Genomic DNA, 23658 nt, shown 5'->3' on the forward strand with positions numbered 1-23658 from the left:
GAAACTTCCTTTGTTTGCAAGAGAATTGTATCTAGCTTCAACCCATGAATTCACAAAACAGAGAAAAGACAGAAAATTAGAGCCCAGCAGTCAGCAGAGGGAATTTGCCTTTAAGTCTAACGAAGCTTTCACAGGATGTGAGTGAGTGTGAACTGGTCCATGAATGTGCTCTTTCCAAGGGACTCACCGTCTGCACTCCTTTTGGGGAGTGAACACTTTTCTGAATGAAATTCACAATGTTGTTTTTTAGCTGTTCTTAGTTTCCACCTTGCAGAATCTGAACCCCTCAACCTTTCCCTCTGAAAGCTTTCCTGTTTTACTTAATAGTATCCACATTTTCATTATTACTAGCCATTTTCTGAAACACCTACTATATCCCACTCCTTTAGACTCAGGCACAGTGCCATCCTCTGTCCACCCTGCCTTTAACTGAACAGAACAGTTCATTCGGTTGAAATATGCTGAAGAAGTTAAATTTAGAGGTGGTTTAGGGTTCTGGAGGCAGACAGGATGTAATCCCAGCCCCCACTGCGTACTAAGTGTAGAGAGGTGAAGTCCACTCTCTGGCCTGCACTTGCCTAACCGACGACAGGAATGAGTCATGAGATGTGTGTGGCGAGGAGAAAATGAGCTAATGTACGTAAAGGGCAAGGCGCAGTGCCTGACACATGATAAAGAGGACGATATCTTCATTATGCCTATTACAGTAGAAGGTTCGTGGGTTAAAACTTCTTAAAGGGCCTCCCTGGTAGTTCAGCAGTAAAGAATTTGCCTGCCAACGCAGAAGACATGGGTTCAAGACATCTTCCCTGGTCTGGGAAGATCCCACATGCCAAAGAGCAATTAAGCCCTAGCACCACAACTATTGAACCGGTGTTCCAGAGCCCAGGAAGTACAACTCCTGAAGCCTGAGATCCACAGCAAGAGAAGTCACTGCAATGAGAAGCCTGCACACCGCAACTAGAGAGCAGCCCTTACTCGCCACAACTAGAGAAAAAGTCCATGGAGCAATGAAGACCCAGTGCTGTCAAAAGGAAATAATTACATAAATTTTCAAATAAAACTTCTTAGAATACATTTTTTTTCAAGTACTCTAAAAAATTTTACAATGTATCACATTCACCTGGAACAGAACTAGACCAGATAGGATTCTCAATCCAAATCCATGATGACTATGAAGAAAACCCTTCAGATGAGCTTCTCTGACAAGGCCTTAGGAATCCTCAAGTCCCAAAGACAACACTTGCCAGTGCTCACTTTTTCTCTGTTGGTTCATGACGCTGCATTTTCTGAATGCACAGAGTCTATTTTATTGAAGACCATCCATGCAGTTGGCAGCCCACTCAAGAGATAAGTTATGGCATTTGTGGGAAACAGGAGAAAATAGTTGCTGACATGTTCTCCCTGCCCAAAGAGTCAACCAAGAATAGTGATGAACCTTGGAAGAATGCAATTTCTACCACTATAAACGCATATGAATAAGAGCAAAAATGCAGGCAGTTACCAACATGATCCAAATGAACCTGATGCTTTCATCTCCTCACATAATAGAGAGATAAAAGTCCTGAACAGAGGCCATGTCATTGCACATCTAATTACTCTATGGCAATATACTTGGGCAGTTTAAGACAGATAAGCAACCTGAATATTTTGCAGGATGGAAAGAGAAATTTACAAAGCTTAGGGGTTATAAAACCATTAAAATCTGCTCTTTTGTTCACAGTCCAATTTAAAACCACTCATTCAGAATATACACTGAACAATGAATGAGTATGAATTTCAAATTCTAGTCCATGAACCAGATGACCAGCTATAAAAAGCCCTTAGTTTACAAACTGAGTACATAAACTCAGGTGCTAGGAAGGTGGGATGTATTTTCCCACAGTATTCCCAATGGCAGGGATTGGTATGTGGTGGTAAAGCAAGGTGATGATAGCAAAGAGACAATCTTGTATGATCAGGTATTAAATAAGATGATCCTTGTTTACACAGACTTAGGATAGCTACTCAATAAGCATCACAATTTCAAGAGGTGACCAAGTGACGTCTTTTCTTGGAGGATTTGCAAAACTGTACTTTAGGTGTGAAAAAAAGTTTGGGTCATTGGTTCTGATGTGAAACTCTCTTAAATTGCATGATCTGGGACTTCTCTGGTGATCCAGTGGTTGAGAACCTGCCTGCCAATGCAGGAGACATGGGTTTGATCCCTGGTCCAGAAATATTTCACAATGTCACAGGACAATTACACTCATGTGTCACAACTATTGAGCCTGTGCTCGAGAGCCCGGCAACCACAACTGCTGGGCCCACATGTGTCACTACTGAAGCCCGTGTGCCTGGAGCCCATGCTCTGCCGCAGGAGAAGCCACTGCCCACACATGGTAGCTAGAGAAAGCCTGTGCACAGCAACAAAGACCCAGTGCAGACAAAAAAACCTTTAATTTAAATTGCATGATCTAGATCTGTTTGTGTGCAAAGGACAGGTGGGTAAAATAAGAGATCCACAGAACCTGGGGAAACATAACAAGCAGAAGCAGGACAAACAATACAGCAGAAAGACATAAACCTGGCACAACAGTGACGGGCTGACTCTTCACAACCTCGTGCTCTAAGGATGCACCCGCTGTTGACCGAGGTAAGGAGGGCGCTGTCACTGCCGCCTCCATTCACACCTTCACCAACTGACAGAGCTATCTAATTATAAATCAATCTCGGTCACAGCCTGAAATCTGCAGAGAGAAGTGCAAATTACTTTCCCCAGAAATGTAGTAACAGGATTTCCTCTTCTAAAGAAATCATTTCTTAAAGATGCATGCAGGCACACTCTTCACTGCTACCTTATTCTTTACAGAACAGAATGGAAAAAGTCACGAACAGGGTCAAGTTACTCACAGGCCTTCAGCAAAACACTCGAGCAGCAGGATGTCCCCTTTAAGGATGGTGACAAAAGACTCACTGCCACTTTCAGGAGGAGGCAACAATAGTCGGGGTTTTCTCTGCTTGATTGAATTTGCTACAGAACAGAACAGAAAAGACTCAGATTTTGTTCAAACTAAGAAACTCCGTTGGCATTCAATCCTTGCTAAAACATATTTAACCATATGGACCTGTGTGTGTGTGTGTGTATATTTACACACAGATTTTAATTTATTTTCACACATTTATTTCACATATATTTCACACATTTTAATATATTCCTATTTAAATAGATTCCACTCTTAGCAGGAAGCATGGGTTGCCCTTCAGATACATTACCTAGGTGCTGCATCAAGATTTATAAAGGTTACGATTCAAACCACATCTTCAAATTCAGAAGTTCAAACAGTGTTCAAGATAATTAGTTTCTTGATGAAAGCCTTAAGTTCACTGACAGTCAATAGCTTTATATTCCACATTTTAATCATACTTGGTCATGTTTGATGGCCTTGTGTATTTTTCTTGAATTGAATGTGCCTAAGTATCTGACAGGATTCCTCTTATAATACAGTTTCCTGGTCCCTACACCCAGGAAACTCTGATTCAAGAAGCCTGTAGTGCATACCAGGCATCTATGAATTTATCAATGAGGTGACTCTACTTTCAGTCTTATATCCTCAAAGACAAACACTGCTGTACAAAAAGATTTACAAGCCATCTCAGTAACTGGTGAGGAAATGTTCCATTTCTTATTTTCCTAAAGTGAAAGTCACTTAGTCCTGTCCGACTCTTTGCAATCCCATGGACTATACAGTCCATGGAATTCTCCAGGCCAGAATACTGGCGTGGGTAGCTGTTCCCTTCTCCAGGGGATCTTCCCAATCCAGGGATCGAACCCAGGTCTCCCGCATTGCAGGCAGATTCTTTACTGTCTGAGCCACTGGAGAAGCCCCTTTTTTCCTAAGAAGCCTTTCAAATACAATGGAAAATGGGGAAGCTTCCATTTTCAATGCAGATTCAGATTTCCATTCCAAGTGTTCACACAAATTATGTTTCACATCCAATGTCAATGTGATTTGATGTGATATGTGTAGTGTAGAGGTGAGGGCTGCTATCAGAGTAGAGGAATGAAAGGTACTGACAGCAGTGTGTACCTTGCCATAGCTTCCTTACAAGTGTTTGTTTTTTGAAAAATATGAACATGTATTATATGGTGTGATTTTTTTTTTTTACACTTTTATATTGGAGCACAGCCTATTAACAATTGTGCAGTAGGTTCAGATAGACAGCAAAGGGACTCAGCCATACATAAACATGTATCCATTCTCCCCCAAACTCTCCTCCCATCCATGTGTAATGATTTTATTGAGTGCTGAAAAGATACAATATATGTTTCTGTTATTGACCTCAAAGGAAACGATGTTGCCTATATACACCTAATCAGTCCATTTTCAAACTGAGGGTACAGCAAGAGAGCCCTCATCCAGCCCTGGTGATGTTATCAGTATATTAGATTACCAAAGTTATCATGGAGGGTTCATTGCTGGTGCCAGTTATAAAAGACATATTTGTTGCATTCAGACAAATGATTCTTTTCTCTGTAGAAAAACTACTTACTATATAATTTGGTTAAATGTTCTATGGGCAAAAAATTTTTTTTAAATAATAAAAACCATTTCATAGACAAGTGAGCTTGGAAAATGCTGCAACTTATATTCTTTCTCACTGAATCACAATGGACAGTTGTGTAGTAAGTACTTCAAGAGGTCTAGAAAGGAAAATAACCATTTGACTTTCTTACACTCAACGCTTTCTCTACTTCTGTTACACTCAACCATTGCTTTTTCCTTTCTTTATGTAACAGCTCTCTGCCAAACTGCTGATTAACCATAAGAGGCATTTTGGGAGATCCATAATAATTACTCCATGAAAAACATAATGTTATATATGTATATTTATTTACTTATGGTAATTATATCATTAAGTATATAGGTGTATTTATATAGTTCTGCATTCATAAATATTACCCCCTTTTACATACATTTAATGGGGATGGGAGAAAATAGAACCCTCTATGTTAACCTTTTCCTTACTAAGAGTATCAGTATATTAATAAACTCAGAAGGTATTAAAGTTCAAATTCTGAGATGACAATGAGCGACCACAGGTGAAAATAAATGTCAACATTCTACATGTCATCAACTTACCCTTGGAAATAATTTCTGTGGATGAACTCGAGTCATTAACATGCTTTACTGAAATAAAAAATGGAAGAAAAAACTCACAAACATAATGGTAGATGCTGACATCAAAACAATGAAAAGCCATAGTTTTCTCCTACAAAAATTACAAAATGAGGTATAAGCATACTTCACTAGAACAGTGCCTTTGGGAACATAGTTAAAAAAATATTTATAAAGAGCTTAATCTTGAGCTACCATAGATGAAATCCGAGTGGAAAGCACACAAATTAGAGCTCCATTAAAGAGAACTGAGGTTGCTGAAGGATGCTATAGTGAAGCCCTGGCACAGAGAATCAACACACAACAAATTGATGAACCAAGTTATGAAAAAATTATGAACCACGTTAGACAATGGAATGGTCATGCCAACTTTTGACTCTACCAGAGCCAGTTATTCAGTCAATGAATTTCTGGAGATTATCTCTGCCCTTTGAATCTTGGTTATTTCTTTGACTAATAATGACAGTTTTCAAATTTAAGAACCCAGAATGCCATCTGCAGAATCAAGTAGGAAAAGAGAAGCAATTCAAATAACTTTGCCAATTTGGGAAATACAGAAAAGTTTGATGTGATAAAAATGATAATATTACTTCTTGTTATTTTTGACTCTGTTCTTTTCTCCTACATTTTCAGCCTTGCCAGTTTATCTGAAATCACAGAGATTCTGAGCCTGAGACTTGCTGAGAAAACCCCGGAATTTTGTTCTGTATTTCATACAAGGAAAATGACTCGACTCTCTAGTCATCAAGTGAAATACACTTGTCCTGTGAATTGAGATTTGATTTTCTGGCTGCAGGAGACAGAGCTACTGTTGATGTGCAGCTGCAGATGTCTCTTTCATCTGGAAGGAGTCTCTAGAGTTAAACTAAACAATGCTGGAAAATATCAACCCAGCTTTAACTGGCTTCAACCAGAATAAAATTACAGACACATTTGTCTTCCACATTCATGCTGGCACAATAAATTATTTCAACTTACAACTGTTAACTGTTAGCTTCATAGGCATTTTCTGCACAATAGTCCTCAATCTCGGGAATGCAGCAAAGCAACAGTAATCGTTCCGACTGTCCTTTTCCTCCACATTTGCGAAGTACAGATCTCCCTTTTGGCTCATGTATACTCTCTCATCTTGCTCAATGTGTTCTAATTCTGGAAGAGAAATATCGTTTCATTAAAAGGGGCAACTGTCCTTTATTATGTCTTGTCGCCTTTTTTTCATTATCCTTCCTTTCATATTATTTTATTTTTCATGTAGGCTCTTCCTATTCCTCCCAAGTCTGGTCTTATTATAGAAGTTATTAGTGAGTAAGAAGTAAAACACAAAAAAACAACAAGAAAATCATTGAGAGAGCGCTTATCACCATTAACTGAAGTACACTGATGGACAACTAGTCTGGGCATTCGACCTCTCCTGACCATTTAGGATTCTACTTCTGTTCTATGGGTCTGCACTGACTTATTTGAAAACTAGTCCAAACAGATAATGGCCTAATTATTACTTTTATTATATTAGGATCATATTTGTTAAAAACAGATTTTCACAAAATTGTGTTTGAGATATTAATCCCTCTGCCATGATGCAGCCTAGTTAGGTTCTAGGATGGATGCAATCTGGAACTCTGGCTACAACCAAGAGTAGCTTCTTTTGCTTTCTTCCAAATCCTGTACGATTATTACTTTTCTCTATGGGTCACAATGAGAAAAGATTTAGATAGACCTGCTAAGGCACATGCCAGAAGTAGGGTTTACAAGAAGCTAGAATCCCAGTGCAAGAGCCGATGATAGCTTTTGGAAAATTAAACACAGAAGTTCATACTAATTTCTAATACTACTAATAATTTGTGCATCACTGTATTAAGTAAGTGCAACATATTAAAAGAGAAATATAAAGCCAGCAACACAGATACAAGCCATTCTCAACTTGACATACTGTATCGTATTAACAGACTCTACTCTTTCCAGATATGACAAAATCAAGACATATTCAGTGGCTTTCTAGTGCTTTCATGTATATTCAGAACTCAGAGCAGACTATAGATGGAAATAGTTTTTAAACTATACTTGATTTCACATCATAAGTTCATATTGATTTTGTATCCTTCATTTCCGTATGTCATTTGACACAATGAGTGAAATTAAAATGTCCCCTTATTGATAGAAAAGAACATTACTTACCAATATTCATCCAATAAATGTGTAAAGGTGGCAGGCCTTTGGGAGGGTTGCATGGAAGGACAATTGGATCACCTTCCTCCACTTCAAGAGGGTCGATTTTTTCTTTGGGAAATTTTGGAGCATCTGATATAAAAAATCATTTAAAGACACCATTTAAAAATTTTAATATTACAAGTAATGCTTAATGTTACAAGTATTATCTTAAAGCATTCTTCTTGTAGAAATTGGAACATTTTTAGTAAATTCAACACCCTAAATCTTCTTGTCTATGACCTGCAGAGGAAAATACTGTTAACAATCTGTGCTGCATCATTATACAACTTTAAAAATATTTCTGCATTCTGTAACTATAGATAACAAATAATTTTGCTTTGACATCAATAAGGCAACAATATGCTTGTGCATATTTCTCAGTGAAGAGGTATAAGCTCTGAGTCATAGGAGTTGCTCGTTTTAAGTTTTCATAGATTTGGTATCATTTTTTCCAAACATTGTGCTTTATTTCTAGGCAGATACTTATTTTCTGTCTTTTGCTTTATTCTGAAGCCCTTGAATGTAACTGGCAAATATTCCATTCAGATCATAATCAAGCAAAATACACAATTCAAAGCCCACATGGGGAAAAAATGGTATGAATACAATGAAAAGCCAAACATGACCACTAGAAGTTGCAAAGAGAGCCATCCACATTGGAATCACTCCCAGTAAATAAAATTTTAAGTGAAATGAAATGGATGTAGGACAGGAGACTTTGCAGTATTTCAAAATACTATTTCTTTCCCATGCTGGAATCAATGTCCTAAAAAAGGTCAATTCAATTACTGGGAATGTAAGCCACAACAGTGCAGAATTTGAAATACAATACCAAAGTTTGATATTTTATGAAGTTATTTATAAAATAGTTTTAAGAATATTCAAAATATATTCCACTTCAACATTATTTGTACATCTGCGCTATAGAATTACTTAGGGTTTGATAAATGAGAAAAGTCTTATATGAGGTATTTATAGCCTTCCTGACCTGATAGAATTTATTAGCAGTTTTCCATCTCTATATTTCATTCTTAAAATATGGCTCACAAAAGATTATTATTATTCCTGAGAGTCTAAAAATATATTCATTTACCATCAATTTTCCTCTTGAGAAACTTTGTGCCATTCCCTTGCTCCTCACCCCCACCTCCTACTCTAACGCCCCAGTGATTGAGGGAACTTGCTGACATTTCTTATCGATGCACCAGCTACAGTGAATTGCTTTTTGTCTAAATTCAAGGACCTTTCACGGCTTAACATCGCAGGAGGCAGTGTCTTTATTACACTGCCTTTGCCAGTTCAAAAGACAGGCGCTGGTGTGTGACAGTCCACAGTGGATTCCCTCGTGGTCTACTCATTCTAAGATTTCTCCTGGCAAGTCTGGAAATAAAATTTGAGACGGGAACCATCTTGGACATGAATTTAGTATATTTTCTGCAAAATGACTTGTATAACATTTGCTGTCAGTCAAAGCTAAGGCTCGATAGACATGAGTTTGAGCAAGCTCCCAGAGTTAGTGTTGGACAGGGAAGCCTGGCGTGCTGCAGACCATGGTGTTGCAAAGAGTGGGACATGACTGAGTGACTGAACTGAGCTATCTCGGAATCGTGCTTTTGCTCTAGGTAGAATGAAACTGGAGAATCCCATGGATGGAGGAGCCTGGTGAGCTGGACACGACTGAGTGACTTCCCTTTCACTTTTCACTTTCATGCATTGGAGAAGGAAATGGCAACCCACTCCAGTGTTCTTGCCTGGAGAATCCCAAGGACCGGGGAGCCTGGTGGGCTGCCGTCTAAGGGGTCGCACAGAGTCGGACACAACTGAAGCAACTTAGCAGCAGCAAAAGCAGCAGAATGAAACTTCCAACAAAAGATAGAAAAACATCTGAGTATATCCCCTACATGTACCTTGTTGATAAATTATCAATACCACCTATTTGGTAAAGCCTTAGCTTTACCAAACATTTGACAGCAAATGTTATACAAGTCATTTTGCAGAAATATACTTTATGCAAGTAAAGTGCAGTAATTTACAGAACTAGTATGTACCCTAAGCTTCAAATTCAAATCACTTGTTTAGCAAAACTCGCTCTAACTAAAGCTCAGTATTTATTGTTATTGAAGTTAGCAGTGTTGTTTGGTAGTTATTGAATCTATTTATCTGTTTATACTCAGATAATAGAAGCAAAAGACAAAGAGAAACAGATTAGGAAATGAAAGACGCATGTAATCCTGTTTTGCAACTAGCAAACTTTACAGTGCCAAGTATGAATACACAGTGCCCTGGGTGGTATCTATTGTAAAGTCGCTAATTAAGTTGTATAAAGCCCTAATTGGAGAGCTGCCTCTTTAGAAAAAACTTAATAATTCAAACAGATAGTATCACCAGTGAAGAACTATCATCCTTGTATTAATTAAATCTAGATTATAAAATTCTAATTACAAAAGTATAACTATGTTACTCAACTGGCTTCCAAGGCATTCATAATAAAAAAGATAAAATAAGATTTAGAAGTCTACCAAAGCCTTTATCACATACCATAAATCTGGAACAGCTTTAACCAAAGATGAAATTAATACCTGGAAACTGGGAAGAATATTTATATATTTAATAATTTACGGCCCAAGAGTAAACACTGTAAAGGATAAAAATTTGTCATTTTTTTTTAGATCTTACTCTTTGACTTTCAAACTATATAGTAAATTTGATGCAAAGCAAAAAATTGAATATTATAACATTTACAGATAAATGTGAAATTTAATTATTATAACAACTGCAAGCATGACGTCTACCTCAATTCATTTTAAAAATGACTCTATTTAAAAATGACTCCCAATGAATTTTGCTAATTGTATTTCTCTGATGATAAACATTAGCATTGTTGAGTTTGAATAGATGCAATACTTTAAAAACATGAATCGTAAACAGTCATTTTTCTTTTGTGTGAGGCAACTACACTGCTGGAGCTCACCAACACATTTCAAATGAGTGCTCTATTAACACCAAAAACAAAGTCACTTAATTGTGTATCACTTAATTGTGACTATGAACATGGGTTTGGGTGGACTCTGGGAGTTGGTGATGGACAGAGAGGCATGGCGTGCTGCGGTTCATGGGGTTGCAAAGAGTTGGACACGACTGAGCAACTGAACTGAACTGAACTAATTCTGACTAGACTTGACCATGGAATGGTGTCTTTGCAAAGGGATCAGCATCCACTTCTACATTAGCATCTACCTAAGTAGGATTTGAAGAATGTTTGGAAATCCCATAATATCAAGTCTAGATGAAGCCATAAACATTTAGTCCCTATCAGTCTACCTCATCAGAAAATCAAGCAAAGCATAGCACCCATCCCTTTACTACTTTTCAATCGGCTTCCACATTCATTATTCAGTGTAGCAGACAAACTTCTAGGAACAACTCCAAGGGCCCAATTCCCTAAAAACCCACCTGGCATGAAAAGCCTTTTGGAGAGACAAATTAGCTACATGCTAGTCTTCCTATTGAAGCTATCAACACACAGCAAACCTGCAAATACAAACTCTCTAGGGGCTCGATACTTGCGGTACTGACAATTAGTTTTGAAACCCATCATCTTAACTCTTTCAACTAATATACTAAAAAAAAATAACATCTTGTACTTGAAATATAGCAGACTTGTGAAAAACAATTTTTTTATCTACAGACTAGCCTATAAACGGCTCTGGCCTGGACACTAAAACTAACTGGCTCTTTTGCTTCAGACCACTATCCTTACTTTCTGTGCCCCCTTTTTACTTTTCTCTGGCATCTTAGAATCCTTTCAGTTCATCTCTCTGGGCTCCTCAAAAGCCTCCCTCAGAGGCTTGTCTTAAGGACATGTTGCACAGTCCCACATGGCAACCAACTTAACAGTAAAGAACTGGTAATGAAATGTCATCAGAGAAATTTAATGAAATACAAGTAATTCTGACTAACCATGTCAATGAAAAGGTACTGGTGACTTAACCATTACCAAGTTATTATCTTTGTTACCTACGGAGTATCTTTCTCTGATACCCAAAGAATAAAATCAACTCTCCGTATATTCTCTATCTTTCTCTGAGTCTGAAAACCTATTGCCAAGGTTATTTTCAACAAAGAAGGATAATGCTTTTTAGCTCATCCAGAGGATGTGTTAACAGAATGATCAAAGCATAGGCAACACTGTGGAACATCAGATTATAAACATGTGCTCTGGAGCCAGCTGCTTAGGGCTGAATCCTGGCTTCATCCCTTACCATGTGACCTGAGCCTATTACTTAATGTGTTTCAGTTTCTTCATTCATAAAATGGAATTTGACATGACACCTAATTCATTGATTTGTGGCAAAGTTTAAATAAACTATTTCATATAAATCAATTAACATAGTGTCAGGCACTTAAAAATCACTCAGTATGTTGGCTCTTGTTCAAATATTTTCACTTTACATGGTAAACCCAGTCACATTGTATAGAGATGGGCAAAGGGACAAAGAGCTTTCCTTTGCTATTGTTTCTGATCTTTCATGTAGCCTATATCATAACAACTTCTACATTTTATTCAACTATTTGGAATTAACGTTATCAAAGAAAGTAGGGAGGGTGCCTGAGGGATGAAAGACTGTATCTTATAAGAACCTATAGTTTGTTTAATGAATTATTCTGTCCCCCTTCCTATGCCAAAGAGCTTTATCTATTTTGACTTCTCACTTTGTTTACAGGACTGGCCTGGGGAGCTTTTGAGTGCTTTCCTTTTCCCTTGAATGTGCTCAGCAAATTGCTGACAGTCTGGCATCATTATCATGAATGCAAGCCACTGAGCTCACATGCTGTATCACCCTGAACTCCAGTTTCTGTCTGCAAAGAGATTTAATTGATTCCCATTTCCTGTAGAGTACCCTATTAACCCACTTAGAAGTACAGAGAAATAGCACTGCCTTTCAGTCTATGAACTGGTAATGAATTCACACTAAGGAAGGACAACCAATGCAGTCCATTTCATTCTAGTCATTCACATACTGGGACGCATGAGAGCAAAATCCTCAGCCTTAATTAAACCTTTAAAACTCTAAGTTGCACTCTCTACTTAACAAATTGATGCTCCTAAGGTTAGTTTGCATATATTAGTAGAAGAAACTAGCATATACCACCGGACCCCTACTTTTGCTATTCTACCCTTCCCAAATTAGAGCAGTAAATAGCCAAGATATGCCTTAAGGAAACTGACCTGAGGAATTCATACAAATGTAGAAACCCAGCACACTAGAAATTCTAGGTAGTTTCTATTGAAACAATATACAGATGATTTCACCCCTAAACCTGCTATTCCCTGCATTACTTTACGAGTAATGCATACTGCATTTTTACCTTTATTCATTCTTTTAATCTTTAGCCAGTAAATCAATCACTGATAATAAGAATTCACACAGCATTTATAAGACAATACAGAGAACAAAGAATAGGACAGGATGATATCATTCTCACCTTTAATATCCTGATCAATATATTTGACAGTCAAAGTCTCTTCCAAACAACAAAAAAATGCTTTTAAAATTCCACAGAATTTACACATGGATGTTCCTAACATTACTGATTATTACTAATTTTTCTTTTTATAATAGTCAAAGTTAGAAACAATCCAAATGGACATCAACTGGTGAATGGACAAACAAAATGTGGTATATCTGTATCATTATTATATGAATATTATTCAGCAATAAAAATGAACCAACTACTGATTTATCCTATAACATGAATGAATCACAAAATCAGGCTAAGTGGAAAGAAGCTAGATGGAAAAGATCACATATTGTATGATTTCATTTACATGAAATATTCAGAAAAAAACATTTCAAGAGGCAAGCATCAGACTTGGCGACCAGCTGGGCCTGGGCATGGGGACAGAGAGCACCTAATCTTTCAGGGATGAGGGAAACGCTCTAATACTGGCTTCTAATGATAGTTGAACTGAAAATTTTTATGATAAAAGGAACCACTGTGTACATAAGCTGGTAAAATTTATGATGTGTAAATAATACACAGAATCTATAAGAAAAATTAGTATAGGCTAAAGTTATGACCAACCTAGATAGCATATTGAAAAGCAAAGACATTACTTTGCCAACAAAGGCCCGTCTAGTCAAAGCTATGGTTTTTCCAGTGGTCATGTATGGATGTGAGATTTGGACTGTGAAGAAAGCTGAGCACCGAAGAATTGATGCTTTTGAACTGTGGTGTTGGAGAAGACTCTTGAGAGTCCCTTGGACTGCAAGGAGATCCAACCAGTCCATCCTAAAGGAAATCTGTCCTGAATATTCATTGAAAGGACTGATGCTGAAGCCGAAACTCCAATATTTTGGCCATCTCATGCAAAGAGTTGACTCACTGGAAAAGACCCTGATACTGGGAGGGATTGGGGGCAGGAGGAGAAGGGGATGAGAGAGGATGAGATGGCTGGATGGCATCACCAACTCGATGGACATGAGTTTGAGTGAACTCCAGGAGTTGGTGATGGACAGGCAGGCCTGGCGTGCTGCAATTCATGGGGTCGCAAAGAGCTGGACAGGGCTGAGCGACTGAACTGAACTGAAGATAGACTAAGAATGTTAAGTGGAGAAGGCTGATCTGTGCCCTCAAGGATAAATAAAACTGAACAGCCAAAAGGGAATTATTCACAGCTTCATTCTAACTTCACTGATATCTGTCATAATGAAGGCAACAAAATAGCGTACCTTCTCTCCAGACTCACTGACCACACCCACAGGATTTCGGTTTCTTGGCTACAGTCTTTCCTTTGTTCACTGCTGTATCTCAAATTACTAGAAAAGTGTCTGACACATGAAGGGAGTTTAATGAAGATCTGTTGAATAATTCACGGCCTAACTTACCATGCCATATCTTGGAAAATCCATTCAGTTGAATGATTTTCTCCATATTTGAAAAGAGTACATTGTATTTGGTTGTTTGCTTTTTTTTTATGCTTTCTTTTCCTGGCAAAGTCAACTGCAATTTTGTTAAAAGTAGATAACTAAACACAATGTATAAATTTTTCTGTCTGTAAGGGGTAATGACCAGATTTTCAGCTACTGTACCTATGTTGAAACTTACAATCTAGCCTTTAAGTTTGTTCTAAAGAAAAGTTTAAGAAATGAGAGTTAAAACTTTAAAGTTTTACAAACTTTAAAACTCATATCACAGAGTGTAATATAAATGAAGAATCAATTCTCTACACCTTAAGAGAAGAATCAATTGATAAAACTTGTAGGAAGCCTTAAATGGTCTCTGAATTATAAACTCCTAAGAATTGGGCTGATGGTCCTATTCAACATATAAATAATTGCAGAAAGGTGTTAGATGATGAAGTAATTTTAGGAGGAGCTGGAAATGATGCATGAGAAACCTGATTTACTTTCCTCTTTTCTACAGCAGCAGAAAAAATGGCGCAATTATCCACTACATAGCTCAGACTCAACTCTCATCTCTTAATTACAATACTAGCCAATTCCGGTACCCTTACATTGTTCATGCTTTCACTTGGTCTGCTTTGATAATGACAGAAAACATTTTCTTTTCAAAATCCTTTAATTGCAGAACCTTATACTAAAATGTGCCATTTCTCTGCTATAGGTCTAGCAACTGCCTGTTCCTTTGTGTCTCCATAGCAACCACTAGAATTCAGGTTAGGAATCACCCTAATGCCTTGTCTTGTACAATGATTTTTTTATATCTTCCTTTCCTCTCCCTGTCTCCTAGTTCCTCATCTTATTTCAGTTAATTATATATTTATCTATATTATACACTATATTATAGTTTATAATAATATAATCTGCAATATAGAACTATAACTATAGCTGTATAGTTAGTTATATCTATGTGATTTTATGATTCTCAATTAGTTTTCTGACCCAGAATTCATGAACATTCCCTACCGTCATTTTAAACCCAAACTCCAGAGGCAAATTTTCAAGTCTGGATGTCACTACTCTGCCCACTACTATGCTCTAACATCACACTTAATAATTCAGTATGTCTAAGACAAATCAGTATGCTACATACTAATTAATTTTGTATATATAAAGACCACATAAAATAAATGTAAAGAATAAAAAGAAAGAAATGCAACACTCCTTACCCACCACCCATCGTAAGAGAAACATAAAAGCACTGTCACCTTTCTATCTGGTGTAGATCCTACCTATTCCACATCCCGTTAGAGGTAACTACCATCCTAAATTTTGTTTTCAACATTCTCTTGTTCTACACTATGATTTTACCACATGAAATGATAATCCTAAACAATATTCATTTTTACATATAGTGACCTTACATAAATGAAATCACACTTTGTGTTTCTTTTAGAGATTTGCTTTCATTGTTCAACACATCTCTAAGGTTCATCAGTCTTCACTGCTGAGTAATTTTTGTACGAATATGCCACAATTATTTCATTATATCACAAATGAACTTGTGCTTTTGGTCAGTATATTTCTAAAACACAAGCAATGCTGCCACAGCTATTCCTGGTGCTCACAGGTAAGGGGCACGTGCACATGAGCAAAGAGGAGGAATTTCTGGGTCACTGGTGAGAGTATCTTTAACTAAGTAGGCAGTGACCAACATCCTCCACAGTCCAAGCAGTAAACTGGACTCTCCACAGTGGATACCTGTTATGCCGGCTGCAAAGTCCCACCTAAAACTGCTACTTTCAGACTCTGTTGTATTTCCCAATTTGCAGGAATCAAATGCTTTTATTATTTAGGTTACCACAGATCTATTTCTGATTACTAATTAAGCATATTTTTATATTTGTATTGCCCATTGCAATCTGAGGTGCAAGTTTATATCTTTTGCCACTTCCTTTTTTGCTCTTCACTTGGTGGTGGTGGTTTAGTCGCTAAGCTGTGTCTGACTCTTTGCGACCCCATGGATGATAGCCTGCCAGGCTCCTCTGTCCATGGGATTCTCCAGGCAAGAATACTGGACTGGGTTGCCATTTCCTTCTCCAACTTCGGTTCAGTCTCTCAGTCGTGTCCGACTCTTTGCAACCCCATGAACTGCAGCACTCCAAGCCTCCCTGTCCATCACCAACTCCTGGAGTCCACCCAAGCCCATGTCCATCGAGTCTGTGACACTATCCAACCATGTCATCCTCTGTCGTCCCCTTCTCCTGCCCTCAATCCTTCCCAGCATCAGGGTCTTTTCTCCAACTTAGAGATCTATAAAATTATTTATAAACACATTAATATCATCTTCAGTTATATTCATTGGTAATGTTTTCTTTTTGGATTTTTTTAATACCCATTTCTCAACTGTATTTTGGTCATATTCACTTCATAGCTAATGTATCATCAAATACTGAAAAACACTCTGCAGTTTCAGGTATAATGCTCTATACACGCTGATTAGCTAGAGCTTGTGATTGGGTTCTTTAAATTCTCCATACACCTTTCTATTACATATGCCTGGTACATTAATCTCCAGGGAGCCTTTATAAAATAAAGTCTATTTTGATTGATAATAGAGCCATATGTACTTTTCTTTTGAACGTATTTATTCAAGATATCTATTTATTAAAAAGATGGAATATCTTTTCCCCCTTGTAGTTTCAACAATTCTATTTTCTCATGATTTAGATGTGTAATGTGGTAAATAGCTTATAACTTTTTAAATTTTGGAGCACTTAGTTTATTTACTTTCATCTTTAATTAATTATATATTTAGATTAGAAAAGGCAGAGGAACCAGAGATCAATTGCCAACATCCGCTAGATCATGGAAAAAGCAAGAGAGTTCCAGAAAAACATCTATTTCTGCTTTATTGACTATGCCAAAGCCTTTGACTGTGTGGATCACAATAAACTATGGAAAATTCTGAAAGAGATGGGAGACCACCTGACCTGCCTCTTGAGAAACCTGTATGCAGGTCAGGAAGCAACAGTTAGAACTGGACATGGAACAACAGACTGGTTCCAAATAGGAAAAGGAGTACGTCAAGGCTGTATATTATTACCCTGCTTATTTAACTTCTATGCAAAGTACATCATGAGAAACGCTGGGCTGGAAGAAGCACAAGCTGGAATCAAGATTGGGGGGTACCATTTCACGCCAGTCAGAATGGCTGCGATCCAAAAGTCTACACGTAATAAATGCTGGAGAGGATGTGGAGAAAAGGGAACCCTCTTACACTGTTGGTGGGAATGCAAACTAGTACAGCCACTATGGAGAACATTGTGGAGATTCCTTAAAAAACTGGAAATAGAACTGGCTTATGATCCAGCAATCCCACTGTGGGCATACACACTAAGGAAACCAGAAGGGAAAGAGACACGTGTACCCCAATGTTCATCGCAGCACTGTTTATAATAGCCAGGACATGGAAGCAGCCTAGATGTCCATCAGCAGATGAATGGATAAGAAAGCTGTGGTACATATACACAATGGAGTATTACTCAGCCATTAAAAAGAATACATTTGAATCAGTTCTAATGAGGTGGATGAAACTGGAGCCTATTCTACAGAGTGAAGTAAGCCAGAAAGAAAAACACCAATACAGTATACTAACGCATATATATGGAATTTAGAAAGATGGTAACAATAACCCTGTATATGAGACAGCAAAAGAGACACTGATGTATAGAACAGTCTTTTGGACTCGGTGGGAGAGGGAGAGGGTGGGATGATTTGGGATAATGGCATTGATATATGTACAATATCATATATGAAATGAGTCGCCAGTCCAGGTTCGATGCACGATACTGGATGCTTGGGGCTGGTGCACTGGGACGACCCAGAGGGATGGTATGGGGAGGGAGGAGGGTTCAGGATGGGGAACAGATGTATGCCTGTGGCGGATTCATTTCGATGTATGGCAGAACCAATACAATATTGTAAAGTTTAAAAATAAAATAAAATTAAAAAAAAAGATTGGGGGGAGAAATATCAATAACCTCAGATATGCAGATGACACCACCCTTATGGCAGAAAGTGAAGAGGAACTAAAAAGCCTTTGATGAAAGTGAAAGTGGAGAGTGAAAAAGTTGGCTTAAAGCTCAACATTCAGAAAACAAAGATCATGGCATCTGGTCCCATCACTTCATGGGAAATAGATGGGGAAACAGTGGAAAGAGTGTCAGACTTTATTTTTTGGGGCTCCAAAATCACTGCAGAATTTGCAGTAATTTGCAAAATTACTCCGTGGAAGGAACGTTATAACCAACCTAGACAGCACATTGAAAAGCAGAGACATTACTTTGCCAACAAAGGTCTGTCTAGTCAAGGCTATTGTTTTTCCAGTGGTCATGTATGGATGTGAGAGTTGGACTGTGAAGAAAGCTGAGCGCCGAAGAATTGATGCTTTTGAACTGTGGTGTTGGAGAAGGCTCTTGAGAGTCCCTTGGACTGCAAGGAGATCCAACCAGTCTATTCTGAAGGAGATCAGCCCTGGGATTTCTTTGGAAGGAATGATGCTAAAGCTGAAACTCCAGTACTTTGGCCACCTCATGCGAAGAGTTGACCAATTGGAAAATGGTCTGATGCTGGGAGGGATTGGGGGCAGGAGGAGAAGGGGACAGAGGATGAGATGGCTGGATGGCCTCACTGACTCGATGGACGTGAGTCTGGGTGAACTCCGGAAGTTGGTGATGGACAGGGAGGCCTGGCGTGCTGCGATTCACGGGGTTGCAAAGATTCCGACATGACTGAGTGACTGAACTGAACTGAAGTTTAGATTTATTTCTAAGTTTTTTTCTCTTCTCTCTTGCCTTTTTCTTTTTCTTCTTGATACCAGAGTGTGGAAATCACTCATATTTTGTTCTATATGTATACTGTAACTATTCTATATATTTTAAGACAGATACTTGTTAAGGTTTTAAATTTGAGTTATAGTCTCTCCTCTAGAACAATACAGAAAACTTAAAAAAATTTAAACCCAGTTTCCTGTTCCAACTTTAAGGATAACACACACGTTTTTAATTATTTGTTCTCCCCAGGTTTGTGTACATTCTAATCCCCCAGCATAAGGTGTCCATATCCTGAAAGGTCTAGAACTCTGCAAGAAGAAATTGCACAATAGAACCTCTTGGCAGTTTTATATCTAAGAATTTTTTTCTTTAAAGCCTTTGGTTAGAATCAAGTAGTGTTGGATACCTTAAAATTCAGGAAAATAAATGACCAAATGTGAAAGTCAGTCATCAGAGATCCCATGCTACAGAAATCAGATCTGGTAATAAAGAAGTTGCTTACTCTTGGGGGTAATTATTGATAAATAACAGCTTTAATGGTAAGGGAGCTTGTAGTTTTCCATGGTTATGATCTATGGAAGATATCACTAACCTATACTAATATCACTGAGCACTCATACTGAGGTTAGGTGGGGCTACGCCGTTTGTTTTGCGCCCCCAACAAGGTGAGTAGAAGCTGCCTGTGTGACTTCTTGTGGGAAGCAGTGTTCTATACCCCCACACTCTGACCCAGATGGTCCAAGTCTCACATGGTGCAGAGATAGGATGATGGTATATCCATCAGTTAGCATCTCTGAAAAGCTACATGGAGAACAGTTGCTCTGAAGAGCTGCCAGAACTACAGCAAACTGCCTCATCAAGGAACAACCCTGTATTAACACAAAGGCTTGGGGATTACTTGTGACTGCAGCATAACCTAGCCAAATCTAACTAATATATTTAACTTCACTGGATGAAGCAAAACAAATACTATTTTTCCTCATGTTACATGTATTATTAGTGACACAGCGAGAGTATGTTGCTTTCATGGTCATCAACTTCTAAATATCAAAACCTGAAAGATAATTTCCCCTATAAATAAAATATAAGGCAATTATAAGATGATTAAATTAATAATCTTATTTCATTGCAGCCTAGTATAACTCCTACTGCTGCTGCTGCTAAGTCACTTCAGTCGTGTCCGACTCTGTGTGACCCCATAGACAGCAGCCCATTAGTCTCCTCTGCCCCTGAGATTCTCCAGGCAAGAATACTGGAGTGGGTTGCCATTTCCTTCCCCAATGCATGAAAGTAAAATGTGAAAGTCAAGTCGCTCAGTCGTGTCTGACTCTTAGCGACCCCATGGACTGCAGCCTACCAGGCTCCTCCGTCCATATATTTTCCAGGCAAGAGTACTGGAGTGGGGTGCTGCGGGGAGCGAGCTCTGCCCGTGGCAAAGGTCATGAGGAAGGAGGCTTGGCATACGCAAAGGCGGGATCAAGCCTCAGGAGTCTCCCTGGAAATTCTCGAGCATCTACCCCCAAAACCAGAGTCTGCCTACTTTCTGCTTTGTGCTTTCACCTACACCTCTGACTTTACGGGGGGCTGTCCCCCACTACCTCTCTCTGAAAAAAGAGTTAGCTTACAGCTCCAGTTAATAATTCCTGGGTGTGACAGTGTTTCAACCTACAAACTCCTTTGGAAGTCCTCTAGCCTGCCTGAATAGGTTTTTCCGGCCACATGTGATTGCTCAGAGCCTCCCAACTGTGAGAGGCATGAGATGTTCTAAACTGTCTAAATACAGATTCCTTTGAGCAGTTAAAAGATTGATTAGAAATTGTATTGGTGAAGGGATTTTCACTTGTTGGGCCAATGTTTGCTGCTAAGTCTCCATATCCCTTACCTGCTGTGTCCCTGGCAGTGTATTGATTAATATAATTGGTGTAAATAGTAGCTTTAATGTTTGTAACCTGGGACCCTTGAGTTAATTCTTTTTCTTGTTATAGCTCACTACACCTTTGCTCTGTAGGAATGCAACTTTATCTAATGCTTTTGAAGGGTGGCGCTTATCACCTTTAGAGAAAAATAAGTTTTCTGAAGAAAGGGTCTTAAAATGTTAACAGGCCTCTGGGCCAGAAGATGATGCAAATCACCTAAACTTTTGCATATGATAAGTTTGCAGGAAGAAAGCCTGGCTTGCTGCATGACTCTACCCCTTCCCCCATTATCCTCTATGCATAACTTAAGGTATAAAAACTACTTTGGAAAATAAAGTGCGGGCCTTGTTCACCGAAACTTGGTCTCCCCATGTCGTTCTTTCTCTTACCTTCTGGCTGAATTATTCAGCCTCTTTTCTCCACTGAATTTCCTCACTGAGCTATCCTTATTCTATTACTCTTTATATCCTTAATTAACGTTTAATTAAGCAGTTGTTTCCTGATCCTCGCCGACGCCGTCCCCGCTTCCAATTCCCTGGATCCACCGGGGCTGGACCCCGGCAGGGTGCCATTGCCTTCTCCGATAACTCCTACTAAACTTCACTGAAATATTAAATGAAATCTCCTCTGTAATACTTATTGTTGCTGCTGCTGTTTAGATGCTAAGCTGTGTATGACTCTTTTGCAACCCCATGGACTGTAGCCCAGACAGATTCCTCTCTCCATGGAATTCTCCAGGCAAGAATACTGGAGTGGGTTGCCATTTCCTTCTCTAGGGGATCTTCCCCAACCAGGGATTGAACCCACGTCTCCTGCATTGGCAAGCAGATTCTTTACCACTGAGCCACCTGGGAAGCACCGCAATACTTACTAGGAACTATAAACTCGATTTCTTCTGACATAGCAATCCCCAGCTTATTAGAAGCAAAGCAGCGGTATTTTCCTTGAAAGTGAGATATGTGCCCATCATTTGGTATCCTGAAAGTCCCCCCATTGTTAGATACAATTATCCGAGGGTCAGAGAGATTAAAAGGCTTGTCATCCTTATTCCACAAGAATCTGTAAGATAAAACTAAAGTTAGCAACCCTGAAAAAAATCATAACTTATTTACAAACAAATATACAGAAATAAGAAAACCGAGACATTTTAAAATAAAAAGTATATAATACATCTATTTAACTGAATATAACAATACAAAAAAGGTATCTAAAATAATCTGAGAAATCTTATAAACTGCTATAGACTTAATGTTTATGTCTCTCTAAAATTCGTATGTTGAAGTCTATTTCCCAATGTATTGTAATAGTATTTGAGGGTAGGGCCTTGGAGAGGTGTTTATGTCATGAGGGTGAAGTCCTCACAAATGGGATTGCGGTCCTTATAAAAGAGATCCCATTCTTGCTCCCTTCTGCCATGTGAGGTTACAAGAAGATGACTGGCTGTGAACACCAAGCAGGTCATCACCAGACACCAAAGCTGCCGGTGATACTAAATCTGTCAGTGACTTGGTCTTGGTCTTCTCACCACCAGAGCTGTGAGAAATGTGTGTCTGTTGTTTAAGCCATTCAGTCTGTGATATTTTTATTGTAGCAGCCAGAACTGACTGAGACACAAGCCATGAAAAAGCTGTGACAATTGGAAGGGGAAAAAAAGATAAGTTTCATTCTGTTCTTTTAAAATTAAAGATATATTTTAAAACTTATCCAGTTGAAAAGATAATGTAGGATCTTTACTAATATTTCAGACATTACAGTATTTGGAGACTAAAAAATATAAATATATAATATGTCCGTGTGTGTGTGTGTGTGTGTCTGTGTGTGTGTGTATTTGAGAAGAGCTCACTCAAAATTCAAAAACACACAAGCAATTATTATCAAATTGGGTTATATAGTCTATCAATATTTTTAGACATATTTGTAACATAATTGAGACCATAATGAATGTATAATTTTTCCATTTAAGTTTTTCCAATTATTACAATGCTCTAAAGATAGATTTTATGACTACATTATCTTCTGACTTATGGCTCCTAATTAATTTCCCTAACCATTTTCACTTTTTCTCTTTTATGAACAATATTGTTACAAAAATTCTACGTATTTATTTTGGGTGGTAATTTCCCAAATATTTTATTATGGTAATTCCTTAAAAGTGAGATTGATAAACCCATAAGAAATATTTCATCACTTTTGATAAGCACTGAAGAATTATATTCCAGAAAAAACATAGACAATTTAATTCCCACTTCCATATGTAACAGTGTCCGTTCTATGGACATGGTTATAAAAAGTTTTCTGTTTTTTTTTAATCTTTAAAAATCTAATAGGTATATAGTGACTTCCCAATTAGATTTTATTTTATATATTAATAATGCACACCAATGTGAATATGCTCCAGGATGACATAGTCTTATATAACCTGACGCTTGTTCAAAAAGAATAGCAAAATCTTATAAGACACAATTTTCTTAGGAGCATGCCTGTCTCCTGACAACTTCTCTTACTTCTTTTCTCTCTGCATCTTTCATATTTTTTTGGTTTTAGGTGCAAATAACATATAGAATCTTTTCTTTAAAATTCTAATACCTTGAACTGGGATAACTGTGTATATTCAAAATTAAACATTTCCAACTTG

At 38.1% G+C, this 23658-nt stretch overlaps 1 protein-coding gene across 8 annotated transcripts in view; it reads right to left on the reverse strand.

Moving 5' to 3' along the window:
* CHL1 (cell adhesion molecule L1 like) overlaps positions 1 to 23658 on the reverse strand; it is a 357768-nt gene that overhangs the window by 67827 nt on the left and 266283 nt on the right. For all 8 annotated transcript variants that reach the window (XM_070776316.1, XM_070776317.1, XM_019985050.2 and 5 more), the window contains 5 exons: positions 21895 to 22082; positions 7335 to 7457; positions 6138 to 6308; positions 5124 to 5171; positions 2893 to 3013 (listed from right to left, as the gene is read on the reverse strand). In XM_070776316.1, coding sequence (XP_070632417.1) covers positions 2893 to 3013; positions 5124 to 5171; positions 6138 to 6308; positions 7335 to 7457; positions 21895 to 22082 — 651 coding nt within the window. The remainder of the gene's footprint in view (positions 1 to 2892; positions 3014 to 5123; positions 5172 to 6137; positions 6309 to 7334; positions 7458 to 21894; positions 22083 to 23658) is intronic.

Source organism: Bos indicus, chromosome 22 (assembly GCF_029378745.1).
Source record: "Bos indicus isolate NIAB-ARS_2022 breed Sahiwal x Tharparkar chromosome 22, NIAB-ARS_B.indTharparkar_mat_pri_1.0, whole genome shotgun sequence".
Taxonomy (NCBI): domain Eukaryota; kingdom Metazoa; phylum Chordata; class Mammalia; order Artiodactyla; family Bovidae; genus Bos; species Bos indicus.